Source organism: Somniosus microcephalus, unplaced genomic scaffold (genome assembly GCF_052327205.1).
Source record: "Somniosus microcephalus isolate GS21.2 unplaced genomic scaffold, FLI_Smic_1.0 unresolved_chr9, whole genome shotgun sequence".
Classification (NCBI taxonomy): Eukaryota; Metazoa; Chordata; class Chondrichthyes; order Squaliformes; family Somniosidae; genus Somniosus; species Somniosus microcephalus.
The window spans coordinates 21,034,195-21,061,443 of record NW_028225187.1 but is presented as its reverse complement, the minus strand read 5'-3'; the positions used below and the strand labels follow the sequence as shown (position 1 = coordinate 21,061,443).

Below are 27,249 nucleotides of genomic sequence, written 5' to 3'. Positions count from 1 at the left end.
TCGGGCAGGTTTTATTGTTCACCAAGTACAGACTCAGAGCCCGATAGGCAGCCCACGATCGCGTGCACTCGTTACTCGTACAGGTAGGCGTCCATGCAACTCTTCCATTCGACCAGCTCCTCCGCTTTGAACCACAGCGCCACCTCATTCTTGGCCGTCTCCAGCGAATCACTGCCATGAATGATGTTCCTGTGGGCAGGCAGGAAGGAAGCGGTCAGGGGTTAGAAAACAGTGTGGGTTTTGGGGGCCGGTATCGGCACGGAAGGGGGGGGGGGGGGGGCAAACCCGTCGCCATACAGTTTCTAGCCTTCTCAGACAATATTGTAGAACTTTCGAACTCCGAGTCTCTTTCAGGCCCCCCTTCCCGCACGGCTGGGGAGGCTGGGTCCTCGCGCGCGGCCCGAACCGGATTGAGGAGCTTGGGTTGGTCCCTCTCGACCCCTGACCCCAGCCAATGACCAAAGAAAGCCTTGCATTTCTGTAGCGCCTTTCACGACCACCGGACGTCTCAAAGCGCTTCACGGCCAATGAAGCACTTCTTGAAGTGTGGTCGCTGTTGTAATGTGGGAAACGCGGCAGCCAATTTGCGCACAGCAAGCTCCCACAGACAGCAATGTGATAATGACCGGATCATCTGTTTTAGTGATAGAAACATAGAAGATAAGAACAGGAGTAGGCCATTCGGCCCCTCGAGCCTGCTCCGCCATTCAACGAGATCATGGCTGATCGTCCAAACCCTAGCACCCGGTCCCTACACCGACAGCCATCCCACCCAAGCCCTAGCCCCGTAACCCCACGTATTTAATCCCCCTAACACTAAGGGTCAATTTATCATGGCCAATCAACCTAACCCGCACATCTTTGGACTGTGGGAGGAAACCGGAGCACCCGGAGGAAACCCACGCAAACACGGGGAGAATGTGCAAACTCCACACAGACAGTCGCCCGAGGCCGGATTTGAACCCCGGTCCCTGGCGCTGTGAGGCAACAGTGCTAACCACTATGCCACCGTGTGGGAAACGCAGCAGCCAATTTGCACACAGCAAGCTCCCACAAACAGCAATGTGATAATGACCAGATCATCTGCTTTTAGTGATGTTGGTTGAGGGATAAACATTGGCCCCAGGACACCGGGGAGAACTCCCCCCTGCTCTTCTTCCAATAGTGGCCGTGGGATCTTTTACATCCACCTGAGAGAGCAGACGGGGCCTCGGTTTAACATCTCATCCCGAAAGCCTTAACTTATCACATCTTAACTCCATCAACCCGCCTTGGTTCTGTAACCCTTAACATCCTGACCCAACAAAAGTCCGTCAATCTCAGTTTTGAAAGCTCCAATTGACCCCCAGCCTCCACAGCTCTTTGGGGGAGAGAGTTCCAGATTTCCACCAGCCTTTGTGTGAAGAAGTGTTTCCTGACATCACCCCTGAACGGCTTGGCTCTAATTTTAAGGTTCTGCCCCCTCGCTCTGGACTCCCCCCACCAGAGGAAATAGTTTCTCTCTCTCTCTCCACCCTATCCACTTTGGTGACAAAAACAGGAAGGCAGATTATTATCTGAACGGCAATAGATTGGGAGAAGGGGAAGCGCAACGAGACCTGGGTGTCCTTGTGCACCAGTCGCTGAAGGTAAGCATGCAGGTGCAGCAGGCGGTTAAGAAGGCAAATGGTATGTTGGCCTTCGTAGCGAGAGGGTTCGAGTACAGGAACAAGGATGTCTTGCTGCAGTTGTACAGGGCCTTGGTGAGACCACACCTTGAGTATTGTGTGCAGTTTTGGTCGCCTTATCTGAGGAAGGATGTTCTTGCCATGGAAGGAGTGCAGCAAAGATTCACCAGACTGATACCTGGGATGGCAGGAATGACGTATGAGGAAAGATTGGGTCGATTGGGCTTATACTCGCTGGAGTTTAGAAGAATGAGAGGGGATCTCATTGAAACTTATAAAATTCTAACAGGACTAGACAGACTAGATGCAGGAAGGATGTTCCCGATGGTCTGGGAGTCCAGAACCAAGGGTCACAGTCTAAGGATAAGGGGTAAACCATTTGGGACTGAGATGAGGAGGAATTTCTTCACCCAGAGAGTGGTGAACCTGTGGAATTCTCTACCACAGAAGGCCGTTGAGCCCAATTCATTAAATATATTCAAGAAGGAGTTGGATATATTTCTTAAGGCTAAAGGGATCAAGGGATATTGGGAGAAAGCAGGGACAGGGTACTGAATTTGGATGATCAGCCATGATCTCGGTGAATGGCGGAACAGGCTCGAGGGGCCGAATGGCCTACTCCTGCTCCTATCTTCTATGTTTCTATCGAATACTTTAATCATCTCAAACACCCTCAATCAGATCACCCCTTAATCCTCTACACTCGAGGGAGTACAGGCCTAGTCTGTGCAACCTGTCCTCGGAATGTAACCCTTTTAGCCCCCGGTATCATTCTGATGAATCTCCTCTGTTCCCCTCCAAGGCCAATATATCCTTCCTGAGGGGCGGTGCCCAGAACTGAACGTAGTTTCTCTAGATGGGATCTGACCAGAGCTTTATATAACTGTAACATGTTGAGGGGGCAGAGGAGATTGACCAGAAGGGGACCGGGGATGAGGGACTTCAGTGATGTGGAGAGACTGGAGAAGCTGGGGTTGTTCTCCTTAGAGCAGAGAAGGTTAAGAGGAGATTGACCAGAATGGTACCGGGGATGAGGGACTTCAGTGATGTGGAGAGACTGGAGAAGCTGGGATTGTTCTCCTTGAAGCAGAGAAGGTTAAGGGGGGATTGACCAGAATGGTACCTCAGATGATGGATAAGATAGAGATCACCCGTGACTTACATCGTGTCTATTGCACAGAAACTGGTCCATGCCGGTGTGTCTGCTCCACACGAGCCTCCTCCCACCCCCTCTTCATCTCACCCCATCAACATATCCTTCTATTCCTCTCTCCCTCATGTGTTTATCCAGCTTCCCCTTAAATGCATCTCTACTATTCGCCTCAACCTCTCCCTGTGGTAGCGAGTTCCACATTCTCACCACTCTCTGGGTAAAGAAGTTTCTCCTGAATTCCCTATTGGATTTATTAGTTCTGGTCTCGGCCACAAGTGGAAACATCATCTCTACGTCTACCCTATCAAACTCTTTCATAATCTTAAAGACCTCTATCAGGTCACCCCTCAGCCTTCTCTTTTCCAGAGAAAAGAGCCCCAGCCTGTTCAATCTTTCCTGATAGGTATAACCTCTCAGTTCTGGGATCATTCTTGTAAATCTTTTATTGCACCTTCTCCAGTGTCTCTATAACATGGAGACCATAACTGTGCACAGCGCTCCAAGTGTGGTCTAACCAAGGTATATGGAGACCAGAACTGTGCACAGTACTCCAAGTGTGGTCTAACCAAGGGATATGGAGACCAGGACTGTGCACAGTGCTCCAAGTGTGGTCTAACCAAGGTATATGGAGACCAGGACTGTGCACAATGCTCCAAGTGTGGTCTAACCAAGGTATATGGAGACCAGAACTGTGCACAGTGCTCCAAGTGTGGTCTAACCAAGGTATACGGAGACCAGGACTGTGCACAGTGCTCCAAGTGTGATCTAACCAAGGTATACAGAGACCAGAACTGTGCCCAGTGCTCCTAGTGTGGTCTAACCAAGGTATATGGAGACCAGGACTGTGCACAGTGCTCCAAGTGTGGTCTAACCGAGGTATATGGAGACCAGGACTGTGCACAGTGCTCCAAGTGTGGTCTAACCAAGGTATATGGAGACCAGAACTGTGCACAGTGCTCCAAGTGTGGTCTAACCAAGGTATATGGAGACCAGAACTGTGCACAGTGCTCCAAATGTGGTCTAACCAAGGTATATGGAGACCAGAACTGTGCACAGTACTCCAAGTGTGGTCTAACCAAGGGATATGGAGACCAGGACTGTGCACAGTGCTCCAAGTGTGGTCTAACCAAGGGATATGGAGACCAGAACTGTGCACAGTGCTCCAAGTGTGGTCTAACCAAGGTATATGGAGACCAGAACTGTGCACAGTACTCCAAGTGTGGTCTAACCAAGGTATATGGAGACCAGAACTGTGCACAGTGCTCCAAGTGTGGTCTAACCAAGGTATATGGAGACCAGAACTGTGCACGGTGCTCCAAGTGTGGTCTAACCAAGGTATATGGAGACCAGAACTGTGCACAGTGCTCCAAGTGTGAACTAACCAAGGTATATGGAGACCAGAACTGTGCACAGTGCTCCAAGTGTGGTCTAACCAAGGTTCGAAAGAAGTTTAACATAACTTCTCCACTTTTCAGTTCTATCCCTCTAGAAATGAACCCCAGTGCTTGGTTTGCTATTTTTTATAGCCGTATTAACCTGCGTCGCGACTTTTAGTGATTTGAGTTTCTGTACCCTGAGATCCCTTTGTTCCTCTACCCCATTTAGACACTGATTTTCCAGACCGCTTGTGGCCTCTTTACTCTTGCAACCAAAATGCACCACCTCACACTTATCTAGATAGATTGGGCTGGATTTTCATTGAGGAGGTGGGTAGGAGGCGGGACTACAACTTTCGGGGTTGTAGTCCCGCCTCCATCGAGATGCGGCCAACCCACGCGATTTTCCCTTGATTGACCTTGTCGAGCCCGCTCAGCAGGCCAATTAAGGGGCCACCCGGCAACAAGTGACGTCACAGACTGACATTTCATCGGTCAAGAGGTTTTGACAGATGAAATATCAGCGTTTGACAGCTGTTTGAAGCTGTCAAACACTGACAGTCTGACTTCTAACTCAAGTCCTTCTCCACAGACTCAGTTAGAGATCTCACCGGCACAGAAAGCTGAAGGCTGTCACTTTTGACAGATCGCGGCCATTCTGCTTTCTGTGCCGGTGAGACGAGGGACTCCCGAGACCTGAAGGAAGGAAGGCTGTAAAGGTATGTAAAACTTATTTAATCACTTTAGACACACCAAACACACTTACCTTTGCACTCATGCACCCATCACTCACCTGAACACCGGACATCTCGACCCCTCCAAGTCCTTCAACCCGACAGTCCACCTCGCTAACTTGGTGCCGTCGGGAATCCCACACTTCAACCTTAAAAATAGGGATTAGGCTAAAAACTGCCTGTTAACTACCTGTTAACAGGCAGTTAATTGGCACTAATCCCCTTCCCGCCTGGGGGAGGCGGGTCCCAGTGTGGGGCAGGTACCCGCCTCCTTTGAAACTGGCATGGAGGCGGGTTTGGGTGCGGGATGGGGTCGGGACCCCCGATTTCAGGATTTTAACGCCTCCAATCCCGACTCCACGGCCCAATGAAAATCCTGCCCATAGACTCTGTTTGCTGTCGTGTGCTATTTAAATAGACTCTGTTTGCTGTCGTTTGCTATTTAAATAGACTCTGTTTGCTGTCGTGTGCTATTTAAATAGACTCTGTTTGCTGTCGTGTGCTATTTAAATAGACTCTGTTTGCTGTCGTGTGCTATTTAAATAGACTCTGTTTGCTGTCGTGTGCTATTTAAATAGACTCTGTTTGCTGTCGTGTGCTATTTAAATAGACTCTGTTTGCTGTCGTGTGCTATTTAAATAGACTCTGTTTGCTGTTGTGTGCTATTTAAATAGACTCTGTTTGCTGTCTTGCGCCGTCCTGGTCCTATGTTGCATTTTACGTTAGACGCTACCCTGCACCACTTACCTTCCAACTTGCACACAAAGATCGCCACGGATGGTTCCTGGTTTGGAGTCAGCGGGGTTAGTTTCGCCAAGCATGTCACGACTCATCTTCACGACGTTCTGACCCTCCCAGCACTGGAAGAAGCAAAGAGAGAGAGCACGTCAGTCACTCGCAAAAACCGTGATACCATCCTGGCAAACGCATGGAGAGACACCTGTCAGTGTACGGATAGCTCCCTGAGGGAGAGTGACTGAAAGACACCAGTCAGTGTACAGCTATCTCCCTGAGAGAGAGGGGGCTGAGAGACACCAGTCAGTGTATAGATATCTCCCTGAGAGAGAGGGACTGAGAGACACCAGTCAGTGTACAGATATCTCCCTGAGGGAGAAGGGACTGAGAGACATCAGTCAGTGTACAGATATCTCCCTGAGAGAGAGGGATGGAGAGACACCAGACAGTGTACAGATACCTCCCTGAGAGAGAGGGACTGAGAGACACCAGTCAGTGTACAGATATCTCCCTGAGGGAGAGGGACTGAGAGACACCAGTCAGTGTACAGATATCTCCCTGAGAGAGAGGGGCTGAGAGACACCAGTCAGTGTACAGATATCTCTCCGAGAGACAGGGGACTGAGAGACACCAGTCAGTGTACAGATATCTCCCTGAGGGAGAAGGGACTGAGAGACACCAGTCAGTGTACAGATATCTCCCTGAGAGAGAGGGATGGAGAGACACCAGACAGTGTACAGATACCTCCCTGAGAGAGAGGGACTGAGAGACACCAGTCAGTGTACAGATATCTCCCTGAGGGAGAGGGACTGAGAGACACCAGTCAGTGTACAGATATCTCCCTGAGAGAGAGGGGACTGAGAGACACCAGTCAGTGTACAGATATTTCCCTGAGGGAGAGGGACTGAGAGACACCAGTCAGTGTACAGATATCTCCCTGGGACAGAGGGGTTTGAGAGACACCAGTCAGTGTACAGATATCTCCATGAGAGAGAGGGGTCTGAGAGACACCAGTCAGTGTACAGATATCTCCCTGGGACAGAGGGGTTTGAGAGACACCAGTCAGTGTACAGATATCTCCCTGGGAGAGAGGGGACTGAGAGACACCAGTCAGTGTACAGATATATCCCTGGGAGAGAGGGGATTGAGAGACACCAGTCAGTGTACAGATATCTCCCTGAGGGAGAGGGACTGAGAGACACCAGTCAGTGTACAGATATCTCCCTGAGGGAGAGGGACTGAGAGACACCAGTCAGTGTACAGATATCTCCCTGAGAGAGAGGGACTGAGAGACACCAGTCAGTGTACAGATATCTCCCTGAGAGAGAGGGACTGAGAGACACCAGTCAGTGTACAGATATCTCCGTGAGAGAGAGGGACGGAGAGATACCAGTCAGTGTACAGATATCTCCGTGAGAGAGAGGGACGGAGAGACACCAGTCAGTGTACAGATATCTCCCTGGGAGAGAGGGGATTGAGAGACACCCCATCCACCACCTTAAACATTCACTCCCTCCACCACCGGCGCACCGTGGCTGAAGTGTGTACCATCTACAAGATGCATTGCAGCAACTCGCCAAGGCTTCTTCGGCAGCACCTCCCAAACCCGCGACCTCTTCCACCTAGAAGGACAAGGGCAGCAGGCACATGGGAACACCACCACCTCCAAGTTCCCCTCCAAGTCACACACCATCCTGACTTGGAAATATATCGGCCGTTCCTTCATCGTCGCTGGGTCAAAATCCTGGAACTCCCTCCCTAACAGCACTGTGGGAGTACCTTCACCACACAGCACTTCAGCTAGTCCCACTCCGCCCGCCCTTTCCCCGTAGCCCTGTAAATGTTTTTCCTTCAGGTACTGATCCAATTCCCCTTTTGAAAGCCACGATTGAATCTGCCTCCACCGCCCTTTCAGGCAGCGCAATCCAGATCCTCACCACTCGCTGCGTAAAAACGTTTTTCCTCATGTCGCCTTTGGTTCTTCTGCCAATCACCTTAAATCTGTGTCCTCTGGTTCTCGACCCTTCCGCCAATGGGAACAGTTTCTCTCTATCTACTGTGTCCAGACCCCTCATGATTTTGAACACCTCTATCAAATCTCAACCATCTCTGCTCCAAGGCAAACAACCCCGGCATCTCCAGTCTCTCCACATCACTGAAGTCCCTCATCCCTGGTACCATACTGGTCAATCTCCTCTTAACCTTCTCTGCTCTAAGGAGAACAATCCCAGCTTCTCCAGTCTCTCCACATCACTGAAGTCCCTCATCCCTGGTACCATTCTGGTCAATCTCCCCTTAACCTTCTCTGCTCTAAGGAGAACAACCCCAGCTTCTCCAGTCTCTCCACATCACTGAAGTCCCTCATCCCTGGTACCATTCTGGTCAATCTCCCCTCAACCTTCTCTGCTCTAAGGAGAACAACCCCAGCTTCTCCAGTCTCTCCACATCACTGAAGTCCCCCATCCCTGGTACCATTCTGGTCAATCTCCCCTTAACCTTCTCTGCTCTAAGGAGAACAATCCCAGCTTCTCCAGTCTCTCCACATCACTGAAGTCCCTCAATCCCTGGTACCATTCTGGTCAATCTCCCCCTTAACCTTCTCTGCTCTAAGGAGAACAACCCCAGCTTCTCCAGTCTCTCCACATCACTGAAGTCCCTCATCCCTGGTATCATTCTGGTCAATCTCCCCTTAACCTTCTCTGCTCTAAGGAGAACAACCCCAGCTTCTCCAGTCTCTCCACATCACTGAAGTCCCTCATCCCTGCTACCATTCTGGTCAATCTCCCCTTAACATTCTCTGCTCTAAGGAGAACAACCCCAGCTTCTCCAGTCTCTCCACATCACTGAAGTCCTTGATCCCTGGAACCATTCTCCTAAATCTTTTCTGCACCCTCTCTAAGGCCTTCACATCTTTCCTAAAGGGCGGTGCCCAGAATGTGCTCACAGCTTTTGAAATCTTTAGACAGGATGCTCGAAGCCTAAATCAGGTAGGCCCTTAACAACTTACCATGGCAACAAAGGGACCGGCGGAAGTGAATTTGCAGAGGCCAGCATAGAATGGTTTGTCCTTCAGATCGATATAATGTTGCTTTGCCATGTCTTCGGAGGGCTAGAGAGAGAAAGAAAATAGACCAAGAAAGGTTAGGAGGGATTAAATTGAGCACAGAAGGCGGCCAGTCGGCCCGCTGAGCCCGTGCCGAGCCCTCTGCAAGAGCACTTCAGCTAGTCCCGCTCCCGTGCCCTTTCCTCGTATCCAAGCAATTTTTTTTCCTTCAGGTAACTATTCTTATTCAGGTACGGGGCTAGCTGAGTCAGCCCGTCCCCCATCGTTCCTGCTCCCCCCCTAGCCACGGTGCGGGGTATATCAGAGAGAGTTACAGTGAGGGGTGTGGGGTATATCAGTGTGTTACAGTGAGGGGTGTGGGCTATATCAGTGTTACAGTGAGGGGTGTGGGGTATATCAGAGTGTTACAGTGAGGGGTGTGGGGTATATCAGTGTAATAGTGAGGGGTGTGGGGTATATCAGTGTTACAGTGAGGGGTGTGGGGTATATCAGTGTTACAGTGAGGGGTGTGGGGTATATCAGAGTGTTACAGTGAGGGGTGTGGGGTATACCACTGTTACAGTGAAGGGTGTGGGGTATATCAGTGTTACAGTGAGGGGTGTGGGGTATATCAGAGTGTTACAGTGAGGGGTGTGGGATATACCACTGTTACAGTGAGGGGTGTGGGGTATTTCAGTGTTACAGTGAGGGGTGTGGGGTATACCATTGTTACAGTGAGGGGTGTGGGGTATATCAGTGTTACAGTGAGGGGTGTGGGGTATATCAGTGTGTTACAGTGACGGTTGTGGGATATACCACTGTTACAGTGAGGGGTGTGGGGTATATCAGTGTTACAGTGAGGGGTGTGGGGTATACCACTGTTACAGTGAGGGGTGTGGGGTATATCAGAGTGTTACAGTGAGGGGTGTGGGGTATATCAGTGATACAGTGAGGGGTGTGGGGTATATCAGAGTGTTACAGTGAGGGGTGTGGGTATATCAGAGTGTTACAGTGAGGGGTGTGGGGTATATCAGTGTTGCAGTGAGGGGTGTGGGTATATCAGTGTTACAGTGAGGGGTGTGGGGTATATCAGTGTTACAGTGAGGGGTGTGGGACATATCAGAATGTTACAGTGAGGGGTGTGGGGTATATCAGTGTTACAGTGAGGGGTGTGTGGTATATCAGTGTTACAGAGAGGGGTGTGGGGTATATCAGCGTTACAGTGAGGTGTGTGGGGTATATCAGTGTTACAGTGAGGGGTGTGGGGTATATCACTTGTTACAGTGAGGGGTGTGGGGTATATCAGAGTGTTACAGTGAGGGGTGTGGAGTATATCAGTGTTACAGTGTGGGGTGTGGGGTATATCAGTGTTACAGTGAGGGGTGTGGGGTATATCACTGTGTTACAGTGAGGGGTGTGGGGTATATCAGAGTGTTACAGTGAGGGGTGTGGGGTATATCAGTGTGTTACAGTGAGGGGTGTGGAGTATATCAGTGTTACAGTGAGGGGTGTGGGGTATATCAGTGTTACAGTGAGGGGTGTGGGGTATATCGCTGTGTTACAGTGAGGGGTGTGGGGTATATCAGAGTGTTACAGTGAGGGGTGTGGAGTATATCACTGTGTTACAGTGAGGGGTGTGGGGTATATCAGAGTGTTACAGTGAGGGGTGTGGGGTATATCAGTGTGTTACAGTGAGGGGTGTGGGGTATATCAGAGTGTTACAGTGAGGGGTGTGGAGTATATCACTGTGTTACAGTGAGGGGTGTGGGGTATATCAGAGTGTTACAGTGAGGGGTGTGGGGTATATCTGAGTGTTACAGTGAGGGGTGTGGGGTATATCAGTGTTACAGTGAGGGGTGTGGGGTATATCAGAGTGTTTCAGTGAGGGGTGTGGGGTATATCAGTGTTACAGTGAGGGGTGTGGCATATATCAGTGTTAAACTGAGGGGTGTTGGGTATATCAGAGTGTTACATTGAGGGGTGTGGGGTATATCAGAGTGTTACAGTGAGGGGTGTGGGGTATATCAGAGTGTTACAGTGAGGGGTGTGGTGTATATCAGTGTTACAGTGAGGGGTGTGGGGTATATCAGAGTGTTACAGTGAGGGGTGTGGGGTACATCAGAGTTTTACAGTGAGGGGTGTGGGGTATATCAGTGTGTTACAGTGAGGGATGTGGGGTATATCAGTGTTAAAGTGAGGGGTGTGGGGTATATCAGAGTGTTACAGTGAGGGGTGTGGTGTATATCAGTGTGCTACAGTGAGGGGTGTGGGGTATATCAGTGTTACAGTGAGGGGTGTGTGGTATATCAGTGTTACAGTGAGGGGTGTGGGGTATATCAGTGTTACAGTGAGGGGTGTGTGGTATATCAGTGTTACAGCGAGGGGTGTGGGGTATATCAGAGTGTTACAGTGAGGGGTGTGGGGTACATCACTGTTACAGTGAGGGGTGTGGTGTATATCAGTGTTACAGTGAGGGGTGTGGGGTATATCAGTGTTACAGTGAGGGGTGTGGGGTATATCAGAGTGTTACAGTGAGGGGTGTGGGGTATATCACTGTGTTACAGTGAGGGGTGTGGGGTATATCAGAGTGATACAGTGAGGGGTGTGGGGTATATCAGAGTGTTACAGTGAGGGGTGTGGGGTATATCAGAGTGTTACAGTGAGGGGTGTGGGGTATATCAGAGTGTTACAGTGAGGGGTGTGGTGTATATCAGTGTTACAGTGAGGGGTGTGGGGTATATCAGAGTGTTACAGTGAGGGGTGTGGGGTATATCAGTGTTACAGTGAGGGGTGTGAGGTATATCAGAGTGTTACAGTGAGGGGTGTGAGGTATATCAGTGTTACAGTGAGGGGTGTGGGGTATATCAGTGTTACAGTGAGGGGTGTGGGGTATATCAGAGTGTTACAGTAAGGGGTGTGGGGTATATCAGTGTTACAGTGAGGGGTGTGGGGTATATCAGTGTTACAGTGAGCGGTGTGGGGTATATCAGAGTGTTACAGTGAGGGGTGTGAGGTATATCAGTGTTACAGTGAGGGGTGTGGGGTATATCAGTGTTACAGTGAGGGGTGTGGGGTATATCAGAGTGTTACAGTGAGGGGTGTGGGGTATATCAGTGTTAGAGTGAGGGGTGTGGGGTATATCAGTGTTACAGTGAGGGGTGTGTGGTATATCAGTGTTACAGTGAGGGGTGTGGGGTATATCAGTGTTACAGTGAGGGGTGTGGGGTATATCAGAGTGTTACAGTGAGGGGTGTGGGGTATATCAGAGTTACAGTGAGGGGTGTGGGGTATATCAGTGTTACAGTGAGGGGTGTGGGGTATATCAGTGTTACAGTGAGGGGTGTGGGGTATATCAGAGTGTGACAGTGAGGGGTGTGGGGTATATTAGTGTTACAGTGAGGGGTGTGGGGTATATCAGAGTGTTATAGTGAGGGGTGTGGGATATATCACTGTTACAGTGAGGGGTGTGGGGTATATCAGTGTTACAGTGAGGGGTGTGGGGTATATCAGTGTTACAGTGAGGGGTGTGGGGTATATCAGAGTGTTACAGTGAGGGGTGTGGGGTATATCAGTGTTACAGTGAGGGGTGTGGGGTATATCAGTGTTACAGAGAGGGGTGTGGGGTATATCAGAGTGTTACAGTGAGGGATGTGGGGTATATCAGAGTGTTACAGTGAGGGGTGTGGGATATATCAGTGTTGCAGTGAGGGGTGTGGGATATATCAGTGTTACAGTGAGGGGTGTGGGGTATATCACTGTGTTACAGTGAGGGGTGTGGGGTATATCAGAGTGTTACAGTGAGGGGTGTGGAGTATATCAGTGTTACAGTGAGGGGTGTGGGTATATCACTGTGTTACAGTGAGGGGTGTGGGGTATATCAGAGTGTTACAGTGAGGGGTGTGGAGTATATCAGTGTTACAGTGAGGGGTGTGGGGTATATCACTGTGTTACAGTGAGGGGTGTGGGGTATATCAGAGTGTTACAGTGAGGGGTGTGGGGTATATCAGTGTTACAGTGAGGGGTGTGGGGTATATCAGAGTGTTACAGTGAGGGCTGTGGGGTATATCAGTGTTACAGTGAGGGGTGTGGGGTATATCAGTGTTACAGTGAGGGGTGTGGGATATATCAGTGTTACAGTGAGGGGTGTGGGGTATATCAGTGTTACAGTGAGGGATGTGGGGTGTATCAGAGTGTTACAGTGAGGGGTGTGGGGTATATCAGAGTGTTACAGTGAGGGGTGTGGGATATATCAGTGTTACAGTGAGGGGTGTGAGGTATATCAGTGTTACAGTGAGGGGTGTGGGGTATATCAGTGTTACAGTGAGGGGTGTGAGGTATATCAGAGTGTTACAGTGAGGGGTGTGGGGTATATCAGTGATACAGTGAGGGGTGTGAGGTATATCAGTGTGTTACAGTGAGGGGTGTGGGGTATATCAGTGTGTTACAGTGAGGGGTGTGGAGTATATCAGTGTTACAGTGAGGGGTGTGGGGTATATCAGTGTTACAGTGAGGGGTGTGGGGTATATCACGGTGTTACAGTGAGGGGTGTGGGGTATATCAGAGTGTTACAGTGAGGGGTGTGGGGTATATCACAGTGTTACAGTGAGGGGTGTGGGGTATATCAGAGTGTTTCAGTGAGGGGTGTGGGGTATATCAGAGTGTTACAGTGAGGGGTGTGGGGTATATCACGGTGTTACAGTGAGGGGTGTGGGGTATATCAGAGTGTTACAGTGAGGGGTTTGGGGTATATCACTGTGTTACAGTGAGGGGTGTGGGGTATATCAGAGTGTTACAGTGAGGGGTGTGGGGTATATCAGAGTGTTACAGTGAGGGGTGTGGGGTATATCAGAGTGTTACAGTGAGGGGTGTGGGGTATGTCAGGGTGTTACAGTGAGGGGTGTGGGGTATATCAGTGTGTTTCAGTGAGGGGTGTGGGGTATATCAGAGTGTTACAGTGAGGGGTGTGGGGTATATCAGAGTGTTACAGTGAGTGGTGTGGGGTATATCAGAGTGTTACAGTGAGGGGTGTGGGGTGTATCAGTGTTACACTGAGGGGTGTGGGGTATATCAGAGTGTTACAGTGAGGGGTGTGGGGTATATCAGAGTGTTACAGTGAGGGGTGTGGGGTGTATCAGTGTTACACTGAGGGGTGTGGGGTATATCAGAGTGTTACAGTGAGTGGTGTGGGGTATATCAGAGTGTTACAGTGAGGGGTGTGGGGTGTATCAGTGTTACACTGAGGGGTGTGGGGTATATCAGAGTGTTACAGTGAGGGGTGTGGCGTATATCAGAGTGTTACAGTGAGGGGTATGGAGTATATCAGTGTTACAGTGAGGGGTGTGGGGTATATCAGTGTTACAGTGAGGGGTGTGGGGTATACCACTGTTACAGTGAGGGGTGTGGGATATATCAGTGTTGCAGTGAGGGGTGTGAGGTATATCAGTGTTACAGTGAGGGGTGTGGGGTATATCAGTGTTACAGTGAGGGGTGTGAGGTATATCAGAGTGTTACAGTGAGGGGTGTGGGGTATATCAGTGTTACAGTGAGGGGTGTGGGGTATATCAGTGTTACAGTGAGGGATGTGGGGTGTATCAGAGTGTTACAGTGAGGGGTGTGGGGTATATCAGAGTGTTACAGTGAGGGGTGTGGGTTATATCAGTGTTACAGTGAGGGGTGTGGGGTATATCAGAGTGTTACAGTGAGGGGTGTGGGGTATATCAGTGTTACAGTGAGGGGTGTGGGGTATATCAGTGTTACAGTGAGGGGTGTGGGGTATATCAGTGTTACAGTGAGGGGTGTGGGGTATATCACTGCGTTACAGTGAGGGGTGTGGGGTATATCAGAGTGTTACAGTGAGGGGTGTGGGGTATATCACTGTGTTACAGTGAGGGGTGTGGGGTATATCAGAGTGTTTCAGTGAGGGGTGTGGGGTATATCAGAGTGTTACAGTGAGGGGTGTGGTGTATATCAGTGTTACAGTGAGGGGTGTGGGGTATATCAGAGTGTTACAGTGAGGGGTGTGGGGTATATCAGAGTGTTACAGTGAGGGGTGTGGGGTATATCAGTGTTAAAGTGAGGGGTGTGGGGTATATCAGAGTGTTACAGTGAGGGGTGTGGTGTATATCAGTGTGTTACAGTGAGGGGTGTGGGGTATATCAGAGTGTTACAGTGAGGGGTGTGTGGTATATCAGTGTTACAGTGAGGGGTGTGGGGTATATCAGAGTGTTACAGTGAGGGGTGTGGGATATATCAGTGTTATAGTGAGGGGTGTGGGGTATATCAGAGTGTTACAGTGAGGGGTGTGGTGTATATCAGTGTGTTACAGTGAGGGGTGTGGGGTATATCAGAGTGTTACAGTGAGGGGTGTGGGGTATATCAGTGTTACAGTGAGGGGTGTGGGGTATATCAGTGTTACAGTGAGGGGTGTTGGGTATATCAGAGTGTTACAGTGAGGGGTGTGGGGTATATCAGTGTTACAGTGAGGGGTGTGGGGTATATCAGTGTTACAGTGAGGGGTGTGGGGTATATCAGAGTGTTACAGTGAGGGGTGTGGGGTATATCAGTGTTACAGTGAGGGGTGTGGGGTATATCAGTGTTACAGTGAGGGGTGTGGGGTATATCAGAGTGTTACAGTGAGGGGTGTGGGGTATATCAGTGTTACAGTGAGGGGTGTGGGGTATATCAGAGTGTTACAGTGAGGGGTGTGGGGTATATCAGTGTTACAGTGAGGGGTGTGGGGTATATCAGAGTGTTACAGTGAGGGGTGTGGGGTACATCACTGTTACAGTGAGGGGTGTGGTGTATATCAGTGTTACAGTGAGGGGTGTGGGGTATATCAGTGTTACAGTGAGGGGTGTGGGGTATATCAGTGTTACAGTGAGGGGTGTGGGGTATATCAGTGTTACAGTGAGGGGTGTGGGGTATATCAGTGTTACAGTGAGGGGTGTGGGGTATATCAGTGTTACAGTGAGGGGTGTGGGGTATATCAGAGTGTTACAGTGAGGGGTGTGGGGTATATCACTGTGTTACAGTGAGGGGTGTGGGGTATATCAGAGTGTTTCAGTGAGGGTTGTGGGGTATATCAGAGTGTTACAGTGAGGGGTGTGGGGTATATCAGAGTGTTACAGTGAGGAGTGTGGGGTATATCAGAGTGTTACAGTGAGGGGTGTGGGGTATATCAGAGTGTTACAGTGAGGGGTGTGGGGTATATCAGGGTGTTACAGTGAGGGGTGTGGGGTATATCAGTGTTACAGTGAGGGGTGTGGGGTATATCAGAGTGTTACAGTGAGGGGTGTGGGGTATATCAGAGTCTTACAGTGAGGGGTGTGGGGTATATCAGTGTTACAGTGAGGGGTGTGGGGTATATCAGAGTGTTACAGTGAGGGGTGTGGGGTATATCAGTGTTACAGTGAGGGGTGTGGGGTATATCAGAGTGTTACAGTGAGGGGTGTGGTGTATATCAGAGTGTTACAGTGAGGGGTGTGGGGTATATCAGAGTGTTACAGTGAGGGGTGTGGGGTATATCAGAGTGTTACAGTGAGGGGTGTCGGGTATATCAGAGTGTTACAGTGAGGGGTGTGGGGTATATCAGTGTTACAGTGAGGGGTGTGGGGTATATCAGAGTGTTACAGTGAGGGGTGTGGGGTATATCAGTGTTACAGTGAGGGGTGTGGGGTATATCAGAGTGTTACAGTGAGGGGTGTGGGGTATATCAGAGTGTTACAGTGAGGGGTGTGGGGTATATCAGTGTTACAGTGAGGGGTGTGGGGTATATCAGTGTTACAGTGAGGGGTGTGGGGTATATCAGTGTTACAGTGAGGGGTGTGGGGTATATCAGAGTTACAGTGAGGGGTGTGGGGTATATCAGTGTTACAGTGAGGGGTGTGGGGTATATCAGTGTTACAGTGAGGGGTGTGGGGTATATCAGAGTGTTACAGTGAGGGTTGTGGCGTATATCAGAGTGTTACAGTGAGGGGTATGGAGTATATCAGTGTTATAGTGAGGGGTGTGGGGTATATCAATGTTACAGTGAGGGGTGTGGGGTATACCACTGTTACAGTGAGGGGTGTGGGATATATCAGTGTTGCAGTGAGGGGTGTGAGGTATATCAGTGTTACAGTGAGGGGTGTGGGGTATATCAGTGTTACAGTGAGGGGTGTGAGGTATATCAGAGTGTTACAGTGAGGGGTGTGGGGTATATCAGTGTTACAGTGAGGGGTGTGGGGTATATCAGTGTTACAGTGAGGGATGTGGGGTGTATCAGAGTGTTACAGTGAGGGGTGTGGGGTATATCAGAGTGTTACAGTGAGGGGTGTGGGTTATATCAGTGTTACAGTGAGGGGTGTGGGGTATATCAGAGTGTTACAGTGAGGGGTGTGGGGTATATCAGTGTTACAGTGAGGGGTGTGGGGTATATCAGTGTTACAGTGAGGGGTGTGGGGTATATCAGTGTTACAGTGAGGGGTGTGGGGTATATCACTGTGTTACAGTGAGGGGTGTGGGGTATATCAGAGTGTTACAGTGAGGGGTGTGGGGTATATCACTGTGTTACAGTGAGGGGTGTGGGGTATATCACTGTGTTACAGTGAGGGGTGTGGGGTATATCAGAGTGTTTCAGTGAGGGGTGTGGGGTATATCAGAGTGTTACAGTGAGGGGTGTGGGGTACATCAGAGTGTTACAGTGAGTGGTGTGGGGTATATCAGAGAGTTACAGTGAGGGGTGTGGTGTATATCAGTGTTACAGTGAGGGGTGTGGGGTATATCAGAGTGTTACAGTGAGGGGTGTGGGGTATATCAGAGTGTTACAGTGAGGGGTGTGGGGTATATCAGTGTTAAAGTGAGGGGTGTGGGGTATATCAGAGTGTTACAGTGAGGGGTGTGGTGTATATCAGTGTGTTACAGTGAGGGGTGTGGGGTATATCAGAGTGTTACAGTGAGGGGTGTGTGGTATATCAGTGTTACAGTGAGGGGTGTGGGGTATATCAGAGTGTTACAGTGAGGGGTGTGGGATATATCAGTGTTATAGTGAGGGGTGTGGGGTATATCAGAGTGTTACAGTGAGGGGTGTGGTGTATATCAGTGTGTTACAGTGAGGGGTGTGGGGTATATCAGAGTGTTACAGTGAGGGGTGTGGGGTATATCAGTGTTACAGTGAGGGGTGTGGGGTATATCAGTGTTACAGTGAGGGGTGTTGGGTATATCAGAGTGTTACAGTGAGGGGTGTGGGGTATATCAGTGTTACAGTGAGGGGTGTGGGGTATATCAGTGTTACAGTGAGGGGTGTGGGGTATATCAGAGTGTTACAGTGAGGGGTGTGGGGTATATCAGTGTTACAGTGAGGGGTGTGGGGTATATCAGTGTTACAGTGAGGGGTGTGGGGTATATCAGAGTGTTACAGTGAGGGGTGTGGGGTATATCAGTGTTACAGTGAGGGGTGTGGGGTATATCAGAGTGTTACAGTGAGGGGGTGTGGGATATATCAGTGTTACAGTGAGGGGTGTGGGGTATATCAGAGTGTTACAGTGAGGGGTGTGGGGTACATCACTGTTACAGTGAGGGGTGTGGTGTATATCAGTGTTACAGTGAGGGGTGTGGGGTATATCAGTGTTACAGTGAGGGGTGTGGGGTATATCAGTGTTACAGTGAGGGGTGTGGGGTATATCAGTGTTACAGTGAGGGGTGTGGGGTATATCAGTGTTACAGTGAGGGGTGTGGGGTATATCAGTGTTACAGTGAGGGGTGTGGGGTATATCAGAGTGTTACAGTGAGGGGTGTGGGGTATATCACTGTGTTACAGTGAGGGGTGTGGGGTATATCAGAGTGTTTCAGTGAGGGTTGTGGGGTATATCAGAGTGTTACAGTGAGGGGTGTGGGGTATATCAGAGTGTTACAGTGAGGGGTGTGGGGTATATCAGAGTGTTACAGTGAGGGGTGTGGGGTATATCAGAGTGTTACAGTGAGGGGTGTGGGGTATATCAGGGTGTTACAGTGAGGGGTGTGGGGTATATCAGTGTTACAGTGAGGGGTGTGGGGTATATCAGAGTGTTACAGTGAGGGGTGTGGGGTATATCAGAGTCTTACAGTGAGGGGTGTGGGGTATATCAGTGTTACAGTGAGGGGTGTGGGGTATATCAGAGTGTTACAGTGAGGGGTGTGGGGTATATCAGTGTTACAGTGAGGGGTGTGGGGTATATCAGAGTGTTACAGTGAGGGGTGTGGTGTATATCAGAGTGTTACAGTGAGGGGTGTGGGGTATATCAGAGTGTTACAGTGAGGGGTGTGGGGTATATCAGAGTGTTACAGTGAGGGGTGTCGGGTATATCAGAGTGTTACAGTGAGGGGTGTGGGGTATATCAGTGTTACAGTGAGGGGTGTGGGGTATATCAGTGTTACAGTGAGGGGTTTGGGGTATATCAGAGTGTTACAGTGAGGGGTGTGGGGTATATCAGAGTGTTACAGTGAGGGGTGTGGGGTATATCAGTGTTACAGTGAGGGGTGTGGGGTATATCAGTGTTACAGTGAGGGGTGTGGGGTATATCAGTGTTACAGTGAGGGGTGTGGGGTATATCAGAGTTACAGTGAGGGGTGTGGGGTATATCAGTGTTACAGTGAGGGGTGTGGGGTATATCAGTGTTACAGTGAGGGGTGTGGGGTATATCAGTGTTACAGTGAGGGGTGTGGGGTATATCAGTGTTACAGTGAGGGGTGTGGGGTATATCAGAGTTACAGTGAGGGGTGTGGGGTATATCAGTGTTACAGTGAGGGGTGTGGGGTATATCAGAGTGTTACAGTGAGGGGTGTGGGGTATATCAGAGTGTTACAGTGAGGGGTGTGGGGTATATCAGAGTGCTACAGTGAGGGGTGTGGGGTCTATCAGAGTGCTACAGTGAGGGGTGTGGGGTATATCAGTGTGTTACAGTGAGGGGTGTGGTGTATATCAGTGTGTTACAGAGAGAGGTGTGGGGTATATCAGTGTTACAGTGAGGGGTGTGGGGTATATCAGAGTGTTACGGTGAGCGGTGTGGGGTATATCAGTGATACAGTGGGGGGTGTGAGGTATATCAGTGTGTTACAGTGAGGGGTGTGGGGTATATCAGTGTTACAGTGAGGGGTGTGGTGTATATCAGTGTGTTACAGAGAGGGGTGTGGAGTATATCAGTGTTACAGTGAGGGGTGTGGGGTATATCAGTGTTACAGTGAGGGGTGTGGGGTATATCAGTGTGTTACAGTGAGGGGTGTGGGGTATATCAGTGTTACAGTGAGGGGTGTGAGGTATGTCAGTGTTACAGTGAGGGGTGTGGGGTATATCAGAGTGTTACAGTGAGGGGTGTGGGGTATATCAGAGTGTTACAGTGAGGGGTGTGGGGTATAACAGAGTGTAACAGTGAGGGGTGTGGGGTGTATCAGTGTTACAGTGAGGGGTGTGGGGTATATCAGTGTGTTACAGTGAGGGGTGTGGGGTGCATCAGTGTTACAGTGAGGGGTGTGGGGTATATCAGTGTGTTACAGTGAGGGGTGTGGGGTGCATCAGTGTTACAGTGAGGGGTGTGGTGTGTATCAGTGTTACAGTGAGGGGTGTGGGGTATATCAGAGTGTTACAGTGAGGGGTGTGGGGTATATCAGAGTGTTACAGTGAGGGGTGTGGGGTGTATCAGTGTTACAGTGAGGGGTGTGGGGTATATCAGTGTGTTACAGTGAGGGGTGTGGGGTGCATCAGTGTTACAGTGAGGGGTGTGGTGTGTATCAGTGTTACAGTGAGGGGTGTGGTGTGTATCAGTGTTACAGCAAGGGGTGTGGTATATATCAGAGTGTTACTGTGAGGGGTGTGGGGCATATCAGTGTGATACAGTGAGGGGTGTGGGGTATATCAGAGTGATACAGTGAGGGGTGTGGGGTATATCAGTGTTACAGTGAGGGGTGTGGGGTATATCAGAGTGTTACAGTGAGGGGTGTGGTGTATATCAGAGTGTTACAGTGAGGGGTGTGGGGTATATCAGTGTTACAGTGAGGGGTGTGGGGTATATCAGAGTGTTACAGTGAGGGGTGTGGGGTACATCAGAGTGTTTCAGTGAGGGGTGTGGGGTATATCAGAGTGTTACAGTGAGGGGTGTGGGGTATATCAGAGTGTTACAGTGAGGGGTGTGGGGTATATCAGAGTGTTTCAGTGAGGGGTGTGGGGTATATCAGTGTTACAGTGAGGGGTGTGGGGTATGTCAGTGTTACAGTGAGGGGTGTGGGGTATATCAGAGTGTTACAGTGAGGGGTGTGGGGTATATCAGAGTGTTTACAGTGAGGGGTGTGGGGTATATCAGAGTGTTACAGTGAGGGGTGTGGGGTACATCAGAGTGTTTCAGTGAGGGGTGTGGGGTATATCAGAGTGTTACAGTGAGGGGTGTGCGGTATATCAGTGTTACAGTGAGGGGTGTGGGGTATGTCAGTGTTACAGTGAGGGGTGTGGGGTATATCAGAGTGTTACAGTGAGGGGTGTGGGGTATATCAGAGTGTTACAGTGAGGGGTGTGGGGTATATCAGAGTGTTACAGTGAGGGGTGTGGGGTACATCAGAGTGTTTCAGTGAGGGGTGTGGGGTATATCAGAGTGTTACAGTGAGGGGTGTGGGGTATATCAGAGTGTTACAGTGAGGGGTGTGGGGTATATCAGAGTGTTACAGTGAGGGGTGTGGGGTATATCAGAGTGTTACAGTGAGGGGTGTGGTGTATATCAGTGTTACAGTGAGGGGTGTGGGGTATATCAGAGTGTTACAGTGAGGGGTGTGGGGTATATCAGAGTTTTACAGTGAAGGGTGTAGGGTATATTAGTGTGTTACAGTGAGGGGTGTGGGGTATATCAGAGTGTTACAGTGAGGGGTGTGGGGTATATCAGTGTTACAGTGAGGGGTGTGGGGTATATCAGAGTGTTACAGTGAGGGGTGTGGGGTATATCAGAGTGTTACAGTGAGGGGTGTGGTGTATATCAGTGTTACAGTGAGGGATGTGGGGTATATCAGAGTGTTACAGTGAGGGGTGTGGTGTATATCAGTGTGTTACAGTGAGGGGTGTAGGGTATATCAGAGTGTTACAGTGAGGGGTGTGGTGTATATCAGTGTTACAGTGAGGGGTGTGGGGTATATCAGAGTGTTACAGTGAGGGGTGTGGGGTATATCAGAGTGTTACAGTGAGGGGTGTGGTGTATATCAGTGTTACAGTGAGGGGTGTGGGGTATATCAGAGTGTTATAGTGAGGGGTGTGGTGTATATCAGTGTGTTACAGTGAGGGGTGTGGGGTATATCAGAGTGTTACAGTGAGGGGTGTGGTGTATATCAGTGTTACAGTGAGGGGTGTGGGGTATATCAGTGTTACAGTGCGGGGTGTGGGGTATATCAGTGTTACAGTGAGAGGTGTGGGGTATATCAGTGTTACAGTGAGGGGTGTGGGGTATATCAGAGTGTTACAGTGAGGGGTGTGGAATATATCAGTGTTACAGTGAGGGGTGTGGGGTATATCAGAGTGTTACAGTGAGGGGTGTGGGGTATATCAGTGTGTTACAGTGAGGGGTGTGGGGTATATCAGTGTTACAGTGAGGGGTGTGGGGTATATCAGAGTGTTACAGTGAGGGGTGTGGGGTATATCAGAGTGTTACAGTGAGGGGTGTGGGGTATATCAGAGTTTTACAGTGAGGGGTGTGGGGTATATCAGTGTGTTACAGTGAGGGGTGTGGGGTATATCAGTGTTACAGTGAGGGGTGTGGGGTATATCAGAGTGTTACAGTGAGGGGTGTGGTGTATATCAGTGTGTTACAGTGAGGGGTGAGGGGTATATCAGTGATACAGTGAGGGGTGTGGGGTATATCAGTGTGTTACAGTGAGGGGTGTGGGGTATATCAGTGTGTTACAGAAAGGGGTGTGGGGTTTATCAGTGTTACAGTGAGGAGTGTGGGGTATATCAGTGTTACAGTGAGGGGTGTGGGGTATATCAGTGTGTTACGGTGCGGGGTGTGGGGTATATCAGTGATACAGTGAGGGGTGTGAGGTATATCAGTGTGTTACAGTGAGGGGTGTGGGGTATATCAGTGTGTTACAGTGAGGGGTGTGGAGTATATCAGTGTTACAGTGAGGGGTGTGGTGTATATCAGTGTTACAGTGAGGAGTGTGGGGTATATCAGTGTTACAGTGAGGGGTGTGGGGTATATCAGAGTGTTACAGTGAGGGGTGTGGGGTATATCAGTGTGTTACAGTGAGGGGTGTGGGGTATATCAGTGTTACAGTGAGGGGTGTGGGGTATATCAGAGTGTTACAGTGAGGGGTGTGGGGTATATCAGTGATACAGTGGGGGGTGTGGGGTATATCAGTGTGTTACAGAAAGGGGTGTGGGGTATATCAGTGTTACAGTGAGGAGTGTGGGGTATATCAGTGTTACAGTGAGGGGTGTGGGGTATATCAGTGTGTTACGGTGCGGGGTGTGGGGTATATCAGTGATACAGTGAGGGGTGTGGGGTATATCAGTGTTACAGTGAGGGGTGTGGGGTATATCAGTGTTACAGTGAGGGGTGTGGGGTATATCAGCGTGTTACAGTGAGGGGTGTGGGGTATATCAGAGTGTTACAGTGAGGGGTGTGGGGTATATCAGTGTTACAGAGAGGGGTGTGGAGTATATCAGAGTGTTACAGTGAGGGGTGTGGGATATATCAGTGTTGCAGTGAGGGGTGTGGGGTATATTAGTGTTACAGAGAGGGGTGTGGGGTATATCAGAGTGTTACAGTGAGGGGTGTGGGGTATATCAGAGTGCTACAGTGAGGGGTGTGGGGTATATCAGTGTTACAGTGAGGGGTGTGGGGTATATCAGAGTGTTACAGTGAGGGGTGTGGGATATATCAGTGTTACAGTGAGGGGTGTGGGGTATATCAGAGTGTTACAGTGAGGGGTGTGGGGTATATCAGAGTGTTACAGTGAGGGGTGTGGGGTATATCAGTGTGTTACAGTGAGGGGTGTGGGGTATATCAGTGTGTTACAGTGAGGGGTGTGGGGTATATCAGTGTGTTACAGTGAGGGGTGTGGGGTATATCAGTGTTACAGTGAGGGGTGTGGGGTATATCAGAGTGTTACAGTGAGGTGTGTGGGGTATATCAGAGTGTTACAGTGAGGGGTGTGGGGTATATCAGAGTGTTACAGTGAGGGGTGTGGGGTATATCAGAGTGTTACAGTGAGGGGTGTGGAGTATATCAGTGTTACAGTGAGGGGTGTGGGGTATATCAGTGTTACAGTGAGGGGTGTGGGGTATATCAGTGTTACAGTGAGGGGTGTGGGGTATATCAGAGTGATACAGTGAGGGGTGTGGGGTATATCAGAGTGTTACAGTGAGGGGTGTGGGGTATATCAGAGTGTTACAGTGAGGGGTGTGGAGTATATCAGTGTTACAGTGAGGGGTGTGGGGTATATCAGTGTTACAGTGAGGGGTGTGGGGTATATCAGAGTGTTACAGTGAGGGGTGTGGGGTATATCAGAGTGTTACAGTGAGGGGTGTGGGGTATATCAGTGTTACAGTGAGGGGTGTGGGGTATATCAGAGTGTTACAGTGAGGGGTGTGGGGTACATCACTGTTAAAGTGGGGGTGTGGTGTATATCAGTGTTACAGTGAGGGGGGTGGGGTATATCAGTGTTACAGTGAGGGGTGTGGGGTATATCAGAGTGTTACAGTGAGGGGTGTGGGGTATATCAGTGTGTTACAGTGAGGGGTGTGGGGTATATCAGTGTTACAGTGAGGGGTGTGGGGTATATCAGAGTGTTACAGTGAGGGGTGTGGGGTATATCAGAGTGTTACAGTGAGGGGTGTGGGGTATATCAGAGTTTTACAGTGAGGGGTGTGGGGTATATCAGTGTGTTACAGTGAGGGGTGTGGGGTATATCAGTGTTACAGTGAGGGGTGTGGGGTATATCAGAGTGTTACAGTGAGGGGTGTGGTGTATATCAGTGTGTTACAGTGAGGGGTGAGGGGTATATCAGTGATACAGTGAGGGGTGTGGGGTATATCAGTGTGTTACAGTGAGGGGTGTGGGGTATATCAGTGTGTTACAGAAAGGGGTGTGGGGTTTATCAGTGTTACAGTGAGGAGTGTGGGGTATATCAGTGTTACAGTGAGGTGTGTGGGGTATATCAGTGTGTTACGGTGCGGGGTGTGGGGTATATCAGTGATACAGTGAGGGGTGTGAGGTATATCAGTGTGTTACAGTGAGGGGTGTGGGGTATATCAGTGTGTTACAGTGAGGGGTGTGGAGTATATCAGTGTTACAGTGAGGGGTGTGGTGTATATCAGTGTTACAGTGAGGAGTGTGGGGTATATCAGTGTTACAGTGAGGGGTGTGGGGTATATCAGAGTGTTACAGTGAGGGGTGTGGGGTATATCAGTGTGTTACAGTGAGGGGTGTGGGGTATATCAGTGTTACAGTGAGGGGTGTGGGGTATATCAGAGTGTTACAGTGAGGGGTGTGGGGTATATCAGTGATACAGTGGGGGGTGTGGGGTATATCAGTGTGTTACAGAAAGGGGTGTGGGGTATATCAGTGTTACAGTGAGGAGTGTGGGGTATATCAGTGTTACAGTGAGGGGTGTGGGGTATATCAGTGTGTTACGGTGCGGGGTGTGGGGTATATCAGTGATACAGTGAGGGGTGTGGGGTATATCAGTGTTACAGTGAGGGGTGTGGGGTATATCAGTGTTACAGTGAGGGGTGTGGGGTATATCAGCGTGTTACAGTGAGGGGTGTGGGGTATATCAGAGTGTTACAGTGAGGGGTGTGGGGTATATCAGTGTTACAGAGAGGGGTGTGGAGTATATCAGAGTGTTACAGTGAGGGGTGTGGGATATATCAGTGTTGCAGTGAGGGGTGTGGGGTATATCAGTGTTACAGAGAGGGGTGTGGGGTATATCAGAGTGTTACAGTGAGGGGTGTGGGGTATATCAGTGTGCTACAGTGAGGGGTGTGGGGTATATCAGTGTTACAGTGAGGGGTGTGGGGTATATCAGAGTGTTACAGTGAGGGGTGTGGGATATATCAGTGTTACAGTGAGGGGTGTGGGGTATATCAGAGTGTTACAGTGAGGGGTGTGGGGTATATCAGAGTGTTACAGTGAGGGGTGTGGGGTATATCAGTGTGTTACAGTGAGGGGTGTGGGGTATATCAGTGTGTTACAGTGAGGGGTGTGGGGTATATCAGTGTGTTACAGTGAGGGGTGTGGGGTATATCAGTGTTACAGTGAGGGGTGTGGGGTATATCAGAGTGTTACAGTGAGGTGTGTGGGGTATATCAGAGTGTTACAGTGAGGGGTGTGGGGTATATCAGAGTGTTACAGTGAGGGGTGTGGGGTATATCAGAGTGTTACAGTGAGGGGTGTGGAGTATATCAGTGTTACAGTGAGGGGTGTGGGGTATATCAGTGTTACAGTGAGGGGTGCGGGGTATATCAGTGTTACAGTGAGGGGTGTGGGGTATATCAGAGTGATACAGTGAGGGGTGTGGGGTATATCAGAGTGTTACAGTGAGGGGTGTGGGGTATATCAGAGTGTTACAGTGAGGGGTGTGGAGTATATCAGTGTTACAGTGAGGGGTGTGGGGTATATCAGTGTTACAGTGAGGGGTGTGGGGTATATCAGAGTGTTACAGTGAGGGGTGTGGGGTATATCAGAGTGTTACAGTGAGGGGTGTGGGGTATATCAGTGTTACAGTGAGGGGTGTGGGGTATATCAGTGTTACAGTGAGGGGTGTGGGGTATATCAGAGTTACAGTGAGGGGAGTGGGGTATATCAGAGTGTTACAGTGAGGGGTGTGGGGTATACCACTGTTACAGTGAGGGGTGTGGGATATATCAGTGTTACAGTGAGGGGTGTGGGGTATATCAGAATGTTACAGTGAGGGATGTGGGGTATATCAGAGTGTTACAGTGAGGGGTGTGGGGTATATCAGTGTTACAGTGAGGGGTGTGGGGTATATCAGTGTTACAGTGAGGGGTGTGGGGTATATCAGTGTTACAGTGAGGGGTGTGAGGTATATCAGAGTGTTACAGTGAGGGGTGTGGGGTATATCAGAGTTACAGTGAGGGGTGTGGGGTATATCAGTGTTACAGTGAGGGATGTGGGGTATATCAGAGTGTTACAGTGAGGGGTGTGGGGTATATCAGAGTGTTACAGTGAGGGGTGTGGGGTATATCAGAGTGTTACAGTGAGGGTTGTGGGGTATATCAGTGTTACAGTGAGGGGTGTGGGGTATATCAGTGTTACAGTGAGGGGTATGGGATATATCAGTGTTACAGTGAGGGGAGTGGGGTATATCAGAGTGTTACAGTGAGGGGTGTGGGGTATATCAGTGTGTTACAGTGAGGGGTGTGGGGTATGTCAGTGTTACAGTGAGAGGTGTGGGGTATATCGGAGTGTTACAGTGAGGGGTGTGGGGTATATCACTGTGTTACAGTGAGGGGTGTGGGGTATATCAGAGTGTTACAGTGAGGGGTGTGGGGTATATCACTGTGTTACAGTGAGGGGTGTGGGGTATATCA

At 49.8% G+C, this 27,249-nt stretch overlaps 1 protein-coding gene across 1 annotated transcript in view; it reads right to left on the bottom strand.

The window, feature by feature from the left end:
* Positions 1 to 27,249, bottom strand: part of LOC147084897 (nucleoside diphosphate kinase A-like) — a 51,471-nt gene that overhangs the window by 7 nt on the left and 24,215 nt on the right. The window contains exons 3-5 of the mRNA XM_085979606.1: positions 8,673 to 8,774; positions 5,678 to 5,790; positions 1 to 189 (exon numbers count right to left, since the gene is read on the bottom strand). The exon at positions 1 to 189 is cut by the window's left edge and continues 7 nt beyond it. Of these exons, the coding sequence (XP_085835732.1) occupies positions 72 to 189; positions 5,678 to 5,790; positions 8,673 to 8,774 (333 nt within the window). The 3' untranslated portion in view covers positions 1 to 71. The remainder of the gene's footprint in view (positions 190 to 5,677; positions 5,791 to 8,672; positions 8,775 to 27,249) is intronic.